The sequence below is a fragment of the Sander vitreus genome, chromosome 22 (assembly GCF_031162955.1).
Source record: "Sander vitreus isolate 19-12246 chromosome 22, sanVit1, whole genome shotgun sequence".
Lineage (NCBI taxonomy): Eukaryota > Metazoa > Chordata > Actinopteri > Perciformes > Percidae > Sander > Sander vitreus.
In genome coordinates this window covers 9,387,132-9,403,293 of record NC_135876.1, presented here as the reverse complement: position 1 = coordinate 9,403,293, position 16,162 = coordinate 9,387,132, and the positions used below count along the sequence as shown (strand labels likewise).

Below are 16,162 nucleotides of genomic sequence, written 5' to 3'. Positions count from 1 at the left end.
AAGAGAAGAAAGCAGAGATAGTATCATGTGTTCCTGCCCACCAGGCTGCCACTAGAAATAGATGGCCGCCTACTGACAGCAGCATCAACTTCCACGTGGGCGGCAGTACTCTCTTCCACCCCCACACATGAATGCACGCACGCACACACACACACACACACACACACACACAAATAAATCACGCACCCGGGGAGGCTTGCCCTCCCACTAGTCAGTCAGATGCTTTCATAACCTCGTACCCATAATCCTTAGCAAACAAAAAGTGTAAACAGCCCTGCCTCATTCTGAGAACACACATTTTATCTCTTCGAGGAATGTCACTTGTGTCTTTAGTGATGTGTGATCCGTTTAACAAAAGTGCTTACAAAAGATGAAGTTTAGGTGTAAGCGCTGAGTGAAGTTAAAGTATCAGTTAAGGTGAAAGTGCTGAAAGAAGATAAAGACTGTTGAAGTTCAAGCACTGTGAGGAGTTGAAATGTCAGTCGGAGTGTCCGTGATAAGTTCAGCTGGAAGTGTCAGTGGAAGTCATGTTAGAAATTGGTGCCAGTTCAAGGGCATAAACTGAAAGATAATGGCTTCGGCTAAAGTGTTAGCACTGAAAGCAGTAAATTGTGTATGCGTAAATTGTACCTGAAACAGTTTAAAGTGTCAGTTGAAGTAAACTCATTGAAAGGACAAATATCAGTTGAAGAGAAAGAGATGCATGCAGTTAAAATATACGTTGATGTATAACCACTGAAAGCAGTTGAATTGTGAATTGAATAGACGTCTCGCTTTGCCAGACCCTCCTCCACAGTGCTGCGGAGGAGGGTCTGGCTAGTCCACACAGCATTCCAGGATGGTGGAAAAACTGGTTTATTGGCATTTCTTTTAACCAATCACAATCGTCATGGGCGGCGCTAAGATGGCCGAAAAGAAGGACATACGGCGAAATTTCCGGCAGCAACGGAGCAATTCCAGAAGTGGAAGGTCATGGGTATGGACTAATTGGACAGTAAAGTGGGATTTATGGTTCTGCGGTATCTCTACGCAGAACCTACGCTGTAGCCTATGTAAGAAACCTACGTCGTTGTGAACATTTATACCTGTGTACTGGCTACAGCATAGGGTCTGAATCCATACGTGTATCTATGTACGTACCTACGGCGTAGATTCAACGCAGAACTATTAATCAGCTTTAAAAGATGAAAGGAGTTAAAGAGTAGGAGCTGACAGCAGTTTAAATTAGGCGTGGGCCGCTATACGATATTGACGGTATGATAACCTTAAGCAAAAATATCACGGTTACACGGTATTGCGGTATTGCAATTACAGCTTTAAAATGTATTATTTTTTAAAATGTCTACTAAACTGCAGTTTCTCTCCTTGACCACAAAAAAAACAGCTCATACCTTAGGAACGGTATGACGGGAAATGTTAGTGGTTTTGAAACCTTGACTTTTTCAAACCGCGGTATACCTTGAAACCGGTAACCGGCCCATGCCTAGTTGAAATGTCAGTTGATGTGTCACAGTGTTTCCTCTATGTTGATTTAAATAGGGCTGCATTGTTAGAGTGCATGTCGGAGAATAGCGCGGACACACAAGGATAACTAGCCAGTTGAGATTGTGTGTGTACGTCCTTGAGAACTGTAAGTCGCATAACTTATGTTGTCAGTTCATTTAAGCCTGGTCTTGCAAATTTAAATGAAGTTAACTGGTGATTTTCGTTGTTTGTATTCTTCACCTGCGAGCTGAATTGCACGTGGCTGTTGAGTCGATAGCGATTGCTGAACGCCCTCGCCCACGTTTGTATTTTAGGTGCATTATTTACATGCTGAAGTAGTTACACTGCATTAAGATAATGTAATTAGTAGTGGGTTTATTGTTATTTGCTACAGAATGCTTAGCCTATATGTCAAGATCAAAGTTGGCCTATATAGTAACTCAAAAAATACAGTTCAATCACAACAGAAAATATGCCTCATTGTGTGTGTGAATAGAGGTGAATAAATATATTAGTTTGTGTTGCGAAGTGTCAGTTCCGTTTCATGGGGGGGGGAGGTGCGGACCTGCCCCCACTGCTAAAAAATATCCTAAAGGAAACACTGCGTCAGTGGTAAAAGTAGTTAAACTTTCAGCTGCAGTGGAAGCACTGACAACAGTTGTTACTTCAACTTTGTAGCAAGTATTGATGCGAGAAATGTCAGTTGGCAACTGTGGAAAAGCAGTGAACATTTTACTTTTTCCCCAGGAAGATAAGTAGCAAACCAGGCGTTTGTAAACGTTGAGGATTTATCGGTCAGTGGTAATCACTTGTTTGCTGAACTTAGCAGAGAATCTTAATGACCCAAGGAGGGTCCAAAGTGATGCTCTACAAAGTATGTTTACCTCGACCACATAAAAAGTGGAGCATTATTGAAGAAGTTTATTTGTACTATATTTTTCTGGCCTTTTGGGTTTTGTAGGTTTTTTGAAAATTCTGTCACCATTATCTCAGTCTAGTTTACTGATACAAGCTGAGTTGAGAAAGTTTTCTCCAGCATTTTTGTGGTGAAGTAACATTACTGTTGGCTGTTTTTTTCTGTGTCCACAGACACAGCTGCAGATGTGTGTGCGAACCATTGCTTGCGAATGCATTATTAATGATTAATGATCACAATATAATGTACACATATCCCTGTCTCGCTCACAGGTGCTGCACAGAGATAAACATGACAAGAATAAAGGATGTCCTTTCCTTGGCGGCAATGTTTTCCGCCTTTCTGCTGGTTTATTTACCTCAATTCCACTGGAACGGCCAATATTTGGATCCCTGGCAATGTTCCACACAGAATTTCAGTCTGTAGGAGTCTCTGTAAATAAATAATTACTCCAGTGTACATATGTTGCTCCCATCAGCTGGGGTTTTGTTCTCTGACAAGCTTGTGAGAATTAAGTGTAATAGATTCAACAGCACAAGTGTTGCTCAACCAATGTCAACAGCCTAGAGCGAGGGGAACATAGAGAGAAAGGGCCGGAAAATAGGGAAGGGATAGAAGACGAGGGAAGGGGAGAAAGCAAGTGGAGCAACAGACTGTTTATAGGATAGTGTTGTTCAATGGATAGTGCATGGTACCGACACTAACACTGCGTTGTTGACCGCTAACAGTAGGGATGCACTGATTGGCTTTGGGTATCTGCTGATTCCAAGTACGGATCAAGCTGCAACTTCCGGGCCTGAAAAGTGAAGCCAATGCGAAAGTGCCTTAAACCTTCATTCTATCTCATTCCCAGCAGGGGGCGACTCCACAGGCTCCAAAAAAGAAGCCTGTTTCTATAGAAGTCTATGGGGAAATGACCCTACTTCTCATTTGATATATTACCTCAGTAAACGGTTTCCTAATGAGTTTATGGCCTTAATCACTACTTTCAAGTCTTTTTCAATACAGCATTATGTTCATTTTGTAAGTCCCCTTTTTTAAAATTGATTATAAAGCAGGGCATGCTTCAGGGCATGGCTAAACGTCAATGTTTTCAGCTTAAACTTTGACCCTCTCAACGTGTGTTTTCACACGAAATTAATTTGAACGTTTTGGCCGCCTACAAATGTCTGCGATGGATAACTCACGCCAGAAGGTTGAAAATCGGCGACTTACCCTCTTTAGCGTTTTGCGCCATTGAAACCATACAGAACACTGGCTTAGATGCGTCATCCGCCCCAGCTCCGCCCTTTTGTCCAATTATGGTCACTTCTGGCTCCAAGATACCAGGATGGCGAAAAACTGTATCACTTCGCTACCATTAAAAAACTGGTAGGCTCTGCTCGGCTGAGTCTGTTGCAGCTCACAACCTGTCCTGCTGGATAATCTTCAGAAGAGCTATACATTTACTGAATTGTTATTTATTTATAAATCCTACAAGAAGCGGACATGTTTGTTGCATGTGCACGTATAATCATACAACATCAAATTTGATTGACGAGATCGGCCCGATGGTCACAGACATCCGACCCAGCTGTTTGAGTCATTATCAGATCAGTGCATCCCTAGCTTACAGTGGCGTGTTTGTAATTTAATAACAGTATAACTTATTTCATCAGATGGGAAAAGGATATTTTACAGTAACTTGAATGCACCACGAGGCTGACGAGGCAAGTTTCAAGTAAACACACCGTCTGGGATGTTTTTCCGACAACGGCAGCTGCAGACTGTTGGACGTCCCGTTAAGGCACCGGTGCTGTATTAGCACCGGGTCTCGGTACCCAAACATAGTCATCACTGGTATTTTTCAAATATCAAACATGATACACAGAAAAGGTCAAATAAAGTGATAACTTTGGTGTGAAGTGATGGAATTTCAGGGAACTTTACCAATTTATCACATTTTTTTATCACATTAGATGGAGTTTTCCATTTTTATTTGTAGACTGAGTATTGGTGGCAGGGCAAATACATTATCTACTAACAACGTTTTAATCTAAAATTATGCCTGCATTAAACCAGAAAGGAATGACATTTTGACTCCAACTTGGTTCTTGGAATTTCACATGTGAAAACCTTGGTGTTGATTTCCTGCACTTTTGTTTGTTCAGTGTTTTTTGTTCGTGTACTGCTGCTGTGACGTGAATTTCCTTCCGGGGATAAATAAAGTGTCTATCTTTATACTTGTGGTCCTGTAAGTTGATTTGGTTTAATGCACCAAATGGCACACTGTGTGTTTCCGTTTTGTCTTGTGAGGGTATGTTGGAAGCAGACAGTGTGTGAAAGTGAATCGAGCAGAATGCAGCCATTGTACTTTGGCTGCATTCTTCACAATGGTCACTCTGTCAAGTCAGCCACACAGCTGTGTTTTGACAGCCAGCCGAGCTGTGTGTGCCCAGGGCCCTCTGAGCCAGGCACTGAACCACTGGGCAGAGATTCTCTGGCAGCGTGTCAGTGCAACACAGCACTCCTGGACGGCCGTGTTCTCACCGCTGCCTCTCTGCACTTTTTCTTTCTTTTCCTTTTCACTTTACATATCTCCAGCTTCCTTCAAGGTGAAGTTTGCTCTGATTTCTGATGACATACCAGCTCAGAGAAAAAAACATCCAGTGTCAGTATTGTGAACTTCACCTCAGCTAGTGGATAACAGCTGATTTCCTTCCTTTTCCTGCTCTCCGCTGTTGAGCGCTCAGCCAGTGTCAGGGACAGTGAAGCACCTACAGTAACAGCATGGTCACCAGCTTAATTCACATCTTAGCTTTTTTAAAACCATCTTTTAATTAAAGCAATTTTCAAGTTTGAATTGTTTTAGATAAGGTGTGACCCCTTCCATTCAATGTTACTGAGGTTCTGCATGAACAGTACTTTGACACAAATGAAAGATTTGTATCAGCGCTCCTGTGAAATAGGATTGTTTCCACTCACAGGGCTGTGGGGGAACATCAGAAAAAAAGGTTAGTAACCTCTGCCCATAAAGCGGTACTATTAACACCTTTTTGCATTTACTTGACCATGCAGCGCAAGGTTTTCCAGGACCATTCCTGAACATGCAGTGTCAGGGCGTTGTGGGAGCTGAACAATGGGAAACTTTTGAGGTCCTCTGGGACAGAGAGCGTGCCTATGCTTGCTTAGACTTGGACGGGAAAACAACAGCAATGAGATAACATCAGTAAAATAGGGCAGCTGTTTTTCCTAAGAAAGGGTGGAGTTAAAATGGTCAGTCTCTGCTGGGCATCCTCATCTGTACAATAGGAGGTTGTTATGGCTTTGTTTGTGGGCTTTTGCTAGTTCAAAACGTAAAAAACGCAGATCTGTCCATTCATTTTGAATGGTGGTAGTGCGTTCAGTCTGCGGCGGGGGGGGTGGCAGGGGTTGTTGCAGGTGGGAGCCAGAGAAAACCTGAAAAGTTGATCCATCCATCTTCGTCCGATTATCCGGGGTCGGGTCGCGGGGGCAGCAGCTCCAGCAGGGGACCCCAAACTTCCCTTTCCCGGGCCACATTAACCAGCTCTGACTGGGGGATCCCGGGGCGTTCCCAGGCCAGGTTGGAGATATAATCCCTCCACCTAGTCCGGGTCTTCCCAGAGGTCTCCTCCCAGCTGGATGTGCCTGGAACACCTCCCTAGGGAGGCGCCCAGGGGGCATCCTTACGAGATGCCCGAACCACCTCAACTGGCTCCTTTTGACACAAAGGAGCAGTGGCTCTACTCCCGAGTTCCTCAATTTTTTGAGAAATGCAACCAGCGATCAGACTTGTCAGTCTGTTTTGAGGCGGTGAGAGAGTCCCGTACAGGAAACCACCCGTACAGTCTCTGCCTCTATCGCTGCAACAAGAAGGTTTTGAAACACTATGAGGGTAAAAAAAACTAACGAAACACAAGCACTGAACTGCCCAGGAGTTTGTGTAACAGCTGAATGTTTGCCAAACAACATAGCACAGCCACTCCGTCTCTTTTCTTTCTCTCTTTCTCAGTGAAATAATGCTGCATTCAAGTGCGGTCATGAACGTCGTGATCTGTAAACAATCTGGAAAATAATAATTGTGAAATATAAAGTTTACTACAAATCGCCATATCGCTGTTTCCCTGTCTGAACACTGCCTTAATGTCTAACGGGGTATATGTTTTTCGAAAGCTTCCCTGACTGGAGAGAAAAAAATGTATCGCTTCATAGCCGTGGTAATTTGGACAAATTATGAGCATCCAAAAGCTGAGGAAAAAAACTGAAGAATACAGAAGCCAACAAGTGGACAGCCTACCGGTCAGCCATGCTTTTAGCTGACATCAGATGTCATGTATTGAGTGAACCACGGGCGCTTAGTTAAACAGTAAGGAAGCAGAGAGGGTTACAGACCCCCGGAGGCCTGCGCTGACAACCTGAGCTATTATTGCAATTGAACAGCGGTGTCCAGGGCCCAATATCTGATTTGTGGGCCGGCGTGTGTTTGTCTCTGTGTGTTTATGTCTGAAACTCAGTATTCCCATGCCACATGTGCCCCCAGCCAGCAGATGGGCTGTAGCAGTAGTGGCATGTGCAGGGAGCCAGTAAATTATGGAGAAAGAGCAGGTAGAGGTTTCTGGTTTCTAATCACAACCCCTGTTTACTTTACTGCAACCCTGTGGGGAAAGACAGGGAGAGCTACTTCTCATCATAAATCTCCAGTGACTCTCCTCCTCCACCTCTTCCACTTTATCTTCCCTTTTTTATTTTTCTGGGTTTTTTTTTTCTTCTGCTTGGCTGCACACACATCTCATTAGCAGCAACCTTGACCTACCCTGAGGAGAGAGTCAGCAGACTGCTGCCACAGGCTGCCACTATGATCATTGCCCACTTAACATGGGGAAAAAGTTAATTTAACGGGTCTGGATTTTTTTTATATATATATATATATATATATATTTTTTTTTTTTTTTTACATCAAATGTAGCTTTTATGAATGCAATTGTTTCTTTGGATGCCTTCTTATTATGCTAAATTCCTGCTCAAACCAGCACATGGCATAGATGATAATGACGAAAAATAGGACTTTTTCTCCCAATTACAAAAAAAGTGTTGCCCTCAAGTGGGTTATCACACAAGCCCTGCACAGCTTAGTAATGTATTTCATCTCCTGGCATTGTTTTCTTCAGCTGTATCCTGCTGTTGAAGCCCTCTCACTTTATTTTCTGAGATACAGCCACTGGCAGGAAGGTGATGTTACAAATGCCAGGGTCAAAGATTACAGTTGTGTAATTCATCATCTCCATCGTTTGTAATTGCAGGAACATTGGAACATCTCACAAGATAACAAATAGTCCCGAGCCTTATCGTTTTCCTCTCCTTAGTTTTTCCCCTTCTCTTAATCATCCTGTGTTTTCCCCCACTTTTTCCTCATGCGTTGTATCACTCCAAACACCCATTCTTTTCATTTTACCTCGTCTTTTTTATTGCTTTATTTAGCTACTCTTTTGTGTCTTTGTCTCCCACTCATCTCTTCCTCCCTCCCGTAACTTTGTCTCTCGCCTTCATCTTGCTTCTTTTCTCCTCTTGTACACTATTCCCTCGCGTTACCTCTTTCTCTTTCATGCTTCGCTGTCTGCCTCATACTAGGGATGTAAATCAGCTATACAATATTTGCCGATGTCATGTCGATTTGATTCAGTTCAGGGGCCTGCGACCAATACGATACCATGAGCCTATTTAACACAATCAGTTCCATTTATATATATATTTATTGATAATTTCATTACTAAGGTCTTTCAGACATTCAAATTAAAAACAAACTACCCTCTTTAATAAAAAGAACGAAAATTGAGTGGGAATTTCAAAATAAAGGCGCATCCTGAAGATGACAATATGTATCGATATTTTAAACTTTGTATCGATAATAGGGCTGTCAATTGATTTTTTTTATCTAATTAATTACATACTCTGTGATTAAGTAATCGAAATTAATCGCATACATAATTAACGGTGCCTGAACCGATACTTTTTAAGAAAGTAAGAAAAGAAAAAAAAAGGGTACTAAACAACAGTCGGTGACATTAAAGAACGGCTTGTTTATTGCTAAGGCCATATGGTCAAAATGAAATGATTTAATAATAATGTATAACAATAACAGTAACTAATTTCAGTAGTAAATTACTGTTGAACCATCAGATGGGAAAAGGACATTTACAATAACTTCAAATGCACCACGAGGCTGTAGTTTACCAGTTTCATTGAACGCACCGGCTGTGTTGTTTCTCCGACGGCAGCTGCAGATTGTTACATCCCGGTGTTGAATCCTCTACAGTAAAACACAGTCAAACTTTACACCATTTAGCGTTAGCTGTCAGCATTTTAACCGTGTTTAATCCAGCTACTAGCTAGCGGTAGGCTAACGTTAGCTGCTGTCGAGTATAGTGTTAACTAGCGTCACGTGCAGCGGTGTTTGTGTTTCAGAGCATCAGAGAGAAGCGCAGACATATCAGTGGCACCAGATTTCGATAGCCAGGGTCGGCAGAAAGAAGATTTTTACAAGTAAATGTTCCAATTAATAATCCAGGCAGAACATTCTCGTCTCCCTCCTTCATTTTACAGTCCAATGGTGGCTAGAACGGTTCCGGGTCAAACGTCAATATGGAATGGATTAATCTGCGTTATTTTTTTTAACGCGTTATTTGTTCTCAGGTTAATTAATCGAAATTAACGCGTTATTTTGACAGCCTAATCGATAATATTGGATCATTAAGGATTGAATCGATGCATCGATCCAGATCAATGCATCGTTATACCTCTACCTCATACCATCTCTCTCCACTCTCTACCATCCCCTGTGTAGGCTCTGGCTACACCGTCCATCCAGCTGATAATTAGCCAGGCAGTATAAATCTCCCCGGCTTTGTTTGTGGCCCCGCAGCGCACAGGACGTCCCTGTCCACCACAGCGTGACTTACATAACCAACGGAAGCAAAGTGACAACACTAACATTAGATGGCCCTAGGAGGCAGAAAGGCTGACTCAATTTTGTGAAAGAACAAGACGGAGATGGAAAAAGACAGACGGAAAGTCCATCACTTTCCTCGTGCAGCTGATGTGACCAGAGCATCTGTAGTAGCAGGACCTGCACTGGTTCAGCGCTTATGTACTCGTACTGCATTTGTCTGCATATTTAATGAGTTATTTCTTTAAAAAAAAAAAATTATATTTGGCTTCTATGGTTTAATGATACCAAAATGATTCATATCCCAAATAATGCATATTTTTTTGTAGATGGTTGCTATGATTTTTCTTATTGATAACATTCATTAAAGGTATTATTTGTTATGCATTAATGCATTAAAATCTATGGCAGACCATTTGTGAGTACAGCATAACACAGCGGAATGAACTCCATTCACAGTCCACACACTGACGAACTGTGTAAGCTCACTTTGATGACATGTACAGAGTTATCATGAGTTGTATAGTGCATTAAAACTATGGAGGCCTTTTAGTCCTACTGTACGTACAGCTTAGCAATTGTATACACTAGAAACTCAAATTAAAATCTCGAAATGCTCAATTTTGATGCAATCATGATGTGCCACCTCCTTAAATTTATTATATATTGCTACACATGGTTTTCATCAAGAAATTCAAGCAGTCAGATGTATATGAACGCCCATTTTTTTTTTTGCATCTGCTCTTAAAAGGCACTTCCTGAATGTAGCGGAGTCTGAACACAGCAGACAAGAGGCAAAAACTAAAAATGAACAAGCAACATCATTAGGCAATAAGCGATTATGGTCTGTCACTGCATCGATGCAGAATCATCCACGTCCGAAACGCGATGCATCGATGCAATGATTCATTTGAACACCACGACTGATGTGTAGTTTATCAGTTACAATATTTACTGTAATGCATTGCAGTCTAATGCAGAAGTGTTGAAAGCCTCCATTCACTCCCATTACATCTATAACTCAGCCAATACATTAGGGTCAATGAGTTTTCATATTCAAAAACTAATTCAAAAAGGATTCCAGTCAGCATCAATGCAGGGAATGCTTCTGTAGTTGAATGTGTTGACAGACACATCTACCATTTAAAAACTACCAGTTATCACATTTCTGTACAATAATTGCACTAGCTTCTAGGACTGTGTATTGGCAAGAATCTGGCGATACGATACCTATCGCGATACATGGGTCACGATTCAATATATTGCGATACTGTATGTAAGGCGATATATTGTTTTTTTTCAGGCATAGCTACATTGTTAGCTTCTATCAAAAAGTCAGGCACTGCTAGGTAAGGACACTAGTGGTGCGTCTCACTGTCTTACATGAATATTTCTGAACGTAAAAAAATAAATAAAATCAATATTGCCTTTTTGAAAATCGATACAGTATTGTAAAATAAAATATCACGATACTCAAGTGTATCGATCTTTTTTCTTACACCCCTACTAGCTTCTGTACCACAATTAATTTGACAATGCTATTTTGACGTTTAAAACTGCTTCATTGCACACTGTTAGTCCCCTGCTCCCACTAAAGTGACGTATAGTGGAATGTAAAGAGAATTATGGGTGAGGTGAGAAAGCCAAGGAGTAAGAGATTTACAAAGAAAAGTGGTGTAGGAGTTTAAATGGGAATGAGGTGTTGAATTTAGGGCTTTGATTTGCAGTCAGTGGGAGCCAGACAGGAATTGTGGGAAGAAAAGGTCTGACAGGGGTAGGATGAGCTTGATGTGGAGGATCGATTGGCTCTTACACTTTTGGACATCCAGCTGTTTCTTACCTTAAGGTCCTAGTAGGAGAAACGGCTGCTGGTTGCATATATTCCTCAGATTCCTTTTTACAAAGCCATAATAATGTATCATGGATAACCATAGGAGATGGCCTGAAGATCGGGTGACCCTGTTTCCTTCAGAAGTGATTCCAAATGCACTGAGCCCTTTCTCTCTTCTCTTTATCTCCCTTCTCCTCTGCACCTCTCTTTATTTGCTATAAAATCTTATCTCCAGACACTTCAATATTACAAGCTTGCATACATTTTGCCTCAGTTTCTGTACTTTTACTAGCCATCTACATTCATTGGAAGAATTTGGCTGAAGAGTAGTGCTTTTTCAGCCTATCTGTCCTTTTACACCCGTGCAATGAAGTCCTTTACATCAGCGTTGTTAAAGACTTGCTGACATTAATACAGTCAAATATCAAAATAGGCCATTTCTCTGTGGTAGTCTGGCCCGTAAATTCTTAAGCATTTTATTGTACCTGCTAAGAAGTGATCTGGTTATTCATGTGACAGATTTGCAGCAGATAAGTGCCTCACGCTAGCAGGAATTGCAATGAATAAGTGATGCTCTATTTCATTCCCGGCGAGTCTCTCAGTGTGATAAGAAAGAGAGGGAAAGGTAAAACTGAAGAGAGATGGCAGCGGAGAGAGCATCGGAGGAACAAACCTTGAAATAGAGGATTTTAGATATTGTGCAAAACATTTGACCAGTTCAATTCTAAATTCCTATTGGAAAAAGCCCTATTTTTTTTACCAAGGTTGAGTGTCTTTGTGATTTTAATGCCTTCACAATTTTACAACGTTGTATTCATGAAAGAGTACAGTTATTCTGAGACATCCTTGGAATCACATTAATAGCTTCCCACAGACAGCCAGTGTACTATTATAAATTATACATAAGACATAGCAGTCTAACCCTAATTGTATACCCATGTGTTTCTCAACAATGATGATACGTTTCTTTATGAGTTGGATCCGACAAATTGGCGAAACATCAGAGAGGAGGAGTGTTTTTTGTTGTTGTTTTGGTTGCCAGTGATGTAAGTTGAAGAAATTGAATGGGACACGGAGGGGCGGCTTTAAATCCCAAATATCCCAAAACTAATACAGTTGGGATTGGGTTGGTGCTTGGCTGTCAGCCACAGAGGGCTTTGGAGTCAAAAGGTCAACCAAGTGTAGTCATCGGCTTACCACAGCTCCAGACTAATTACAGAGCGCTAGATTTTCTGTGCTGTGTGTGTGTGTGCGTACGCGCGTGTATATATGAATGTGAACATGTGTGTAAGCCTGTGTAATATTTCCTCTTATAGTATATAGTGTCTGTGGCTCGCACCATAATCCACTCATGAGGTGCATAAATCATGGATTATCTATGCTCACACACACACATTCACATATGTTTGGATACATATTATAGCGAGGACCGCACATTTTATTGTCAAACCATGAACTAACCCGATACTTTTCCCTGTTTATTTAAATCAGGCAGTACAAAACTTTATTTTGAAGGAACCACACTGCCACTGCCAGCCAGAACATGTGCAACTTGTGAGCGATATATAAAGTGCTACAAACTCACTTACAGTGGAGCAAAGCAATAACAGACTGCTCTCTCTTTTTCTCTGTCCCTCCTCTTCCTTTCTGTTTCTAGGTAACGATTTGTTCCTGGTGGCGGTCCATGAGCTCGGCCACGCGCTGGGCCTCGAACACTCCAACGACCCCACGGCCATCATGGCTCCTTTCTACCAGTACATGGACACTGACAACTTCAAACTGCCCATGGACGACCTGCTGGGCATCCAGAAGATTTATGGTAAGCCTCCTGGCTTCATTTAGATGTACAGATTACCTATCAGTCCAGTTAAGGTCTTATTTACCAAAGTTGAACTTTAACCAAAATAAAACCTTAGATTTAATCCACCCCTGCAAGCAAATCCACCAATTGTTGTGATTCAATTGAAATAAATTGATTTCACAGCAAACATTTTATTTGGTGTGTGCGAGCCTGACATTTGTCATCATAACTGGAATAATGTATTCTATGTTTTTCTAACCCAGTTATAGCACAAGACCACTTTGATAACCAGATAAAGCACACATCCGAGATCAAGACTTCAATTTTAGATCAAAGGAGGCAAACACGCTCTTTCCTCAGAGCACCTACACATTTTCTTATTGACACACATTTGGAGCTGTCAGATGCTGATTGCAGTGCTTTGTCTACTCATAAAGCTGATGTAGCTCTGGGGGCCGGTGTCTAAGAAGTGTGAAATTCAATTTGACGGTAACAGATTTATGTAAGCATCAGTGTAGTCTTCATTTTGACACTCTCAGAGTTGTATTAGTGGTACATCGGGGCGGATGTTGCTAAGACCTCAATTTTGGCCGTGTGCTTTCTTTTTTCAATGTAATTAGTTGCGGAGGAACCCATCATTTTTAGATACATGAATTTCTACATTCACGTTGTCGCCCTCCACCTCAGTTTGACATCCAAGTTCAAAAACAACTTGGTGGGAAGTGACAGTATTGTCCCGTACAGCTGTCAAGGCTGTAAACCAGTCACACTCCGCTGAGATAACTACGGTCTGTCACATGAATGGCTGCGCGCACACACACACACACACACACACACACACACACACACACACACACACACACACAAAAAAAAAAAAAAGAACCTGCCATCTGCTTACATGGTCAGGGCTCGTCCCTCTGGGAGTGACAGACCTGGGCAAGCGATCAAATCTCTCCTCATCCCTCTCTCTTTAACTCCTCTCCGCTGCCGCCCCTCCCTCCTCCTCTCTGTTGTACCAAGAGTTGAAGGGCAGGACAAGTGATGGCAGCTCGTCTCTCAGTCTATTTTTTTTCCAGCAGTAGTTGGCCTCCTTTTCTTCCTCGTGGCAACAGCGATGTGGAGGCTAAACAGGGACAGTTTAGATGAATTAGAGGGTGGTGACGTCAAGGTTGAATAACACCAGATGTGAACGGGTTACCAATAAAGAGAATTATGGGTGAGGTGAGAAAGCCAAGGAGTAAGAGATTAACAAAGAAAAGTGGTCTAGGAGTGTAAATGGGAATGAGGTGTTAGGGCTTTGATTTGCAGTCAGTGGGAGCCAGACAGGAATTGTGGGAAGAAAAGGTCTGACAGGGGTAGGATGAGCTTGATGTGGAGGATCGATTCGCTCTTACACTTTTGGACATCCAGCTGTTTCTTACCTTAAGGTCCTAGTAGGAGAAACGGCTGCTGGTTGCATATATTCCTCAGATTCCTTTTTACAAAGCCATAATAATTTATCATGGATAATAATAACAGCCAAAACTTCACTGGATATGTATTGGCTTCAAAACTTATGAAAACCTTTAGCCGCCTGCAAGTAATTATAAATAATAAAGACAGATCATATATAAAAACAAAAAAGCAAAATGATTCTGTAAAGAAAATGGCGTACTTCCTGTTTACACAGCAGCACTCCAAATATCACATAATTCTGATAATTACACTGAACATTCTCTCAGCACCTAAATACTGTATATAAAAGGCCAGTAATCGGCTGCTTAGTATATTAGTAAAGAATCTAATAGTACACTAAATCAAATGTATCAATGTGTTTGAGTATGTAACACACTTAGGCGCGTGTCGCAAATCCATACTACATACTAATTATATTCTATACTAATAGTACATTGTTTTAGTAGTTAGTGTACATACAAATCAACATGCTTACATATTTAACACTCATCAGGGAGGGTCTACAAATGTATTAAGTTGCATCATGGGAATTGTAGGATCCAGTTTTTTGGGGATCTTGACCCATATTAGGGATTAAAAGGTAGGACATCGCAGCTTCTGCTGCTGATCTTTTATTTTTTTATTTTTATGCAACTCATGTGAGCCCCCAGATTTTATGGAATGGAATTGCTGGATTACCCCTTTAAAGACACTCAGAAAGGCTCTTCAGACTCCTTTGTTTTCAGTCTAGACTATTGGTTTCCATTGATGTGCCGTTGAGGCGCAGGAGTAGCCAATCACCTCACCAGCTAAACTCACTGATTAGCTTCCTGCTCTTTTGTTTAAAGTGTACTAATCAGTGAAATGAGCTGCTGCAGTGATTGGCTTGGGCCTTGATAGCATTTTATGTGACCACTAGTCTAACATGAAGACTTGAAGATATCCGGATCATTGGGGAAAAGATTTCTGGAGTAGTGGCTAAAATTAGACTGAAAGACTCCAAATCTGTCAGATGCCTGCCATGTTTAATAGTCATAGTTTTGTGCATGTTTTTGTACATTCCCATCTGACTGTGAGCCCTACCAATACTTACATAACAGCAGAGTGCTTTGGCTCCACTAATCTGGGATGTATTTCAGAGGATTTCATTTAGTCAGTGAATGGAATCTCTCACGTAGACCTGCTGATCAGTTGTGCGGACTGGTGGATGTCTGGCAGAGCAGCGTTCCCTCTTTATCCGATGATCAGCTAGTGTGTCAACTAGTTTGGTGGTTTGCCTTCATTTCTTTGTTTAATTGCTAATTATAGATTGACTCCTTTAGTTAAATACTTGGTTGTTCATTCAGTTCCTTTTTTAATCCTCTTTTCATTCACTGACTTGTAAACAATTTGTCGAGTCATTTAATCATTCATTCATTCATTCATAACTCCTGAATGTTTACAGTAGATTTCAAGCTCATGATTTATACATGCCACCAGTACTCATTGATACTTTTCATGAGTTCATATTGCAGACATCTATTCCTGCATCCGTTGGCCCCAATCAACACATGGCAACTCATATCCTGGTTTTCACAGTTACAGTGTGTTATTCATGGGTTGTCATGTGCTCAATTATTCAGACACACAACCCACTCGCTTGGCCTCGCTCTGTTTTTCCTCTGTATGTCTCTCGCCCCCTTTCTCTCATGTAAATCATGAATGTGAAATGACGCCAAGGCATGTCTGGGCCTCCCGTTTGCGAGGACATTT

General features: G+C 41.5%; 1 protein-coding gene across 1 annotated transcript in view; it reads left to right on the top strand.

Annotated features, from left to right (window-relative positions):
- Positions 1 to 16,162, top strand: part of LOC144537155 (matrix metalloproteinase-16-like) — an 87,705-nt gene that overhangs the window by 42,301 nt on the left and 29,242 nt on the right. Inside the window, exon 5 of the mRNA XM_078280620.1 lies at positions 12,833 to 12,994. Within this exon, the coding sequence (XP_078136746.1) occupies positions 12,833 to 12,994 (162 nt within the window). The remainder of the gene's footprint in view (positions 1 to 12,832; positions 12,995 to 16,162) is intronic.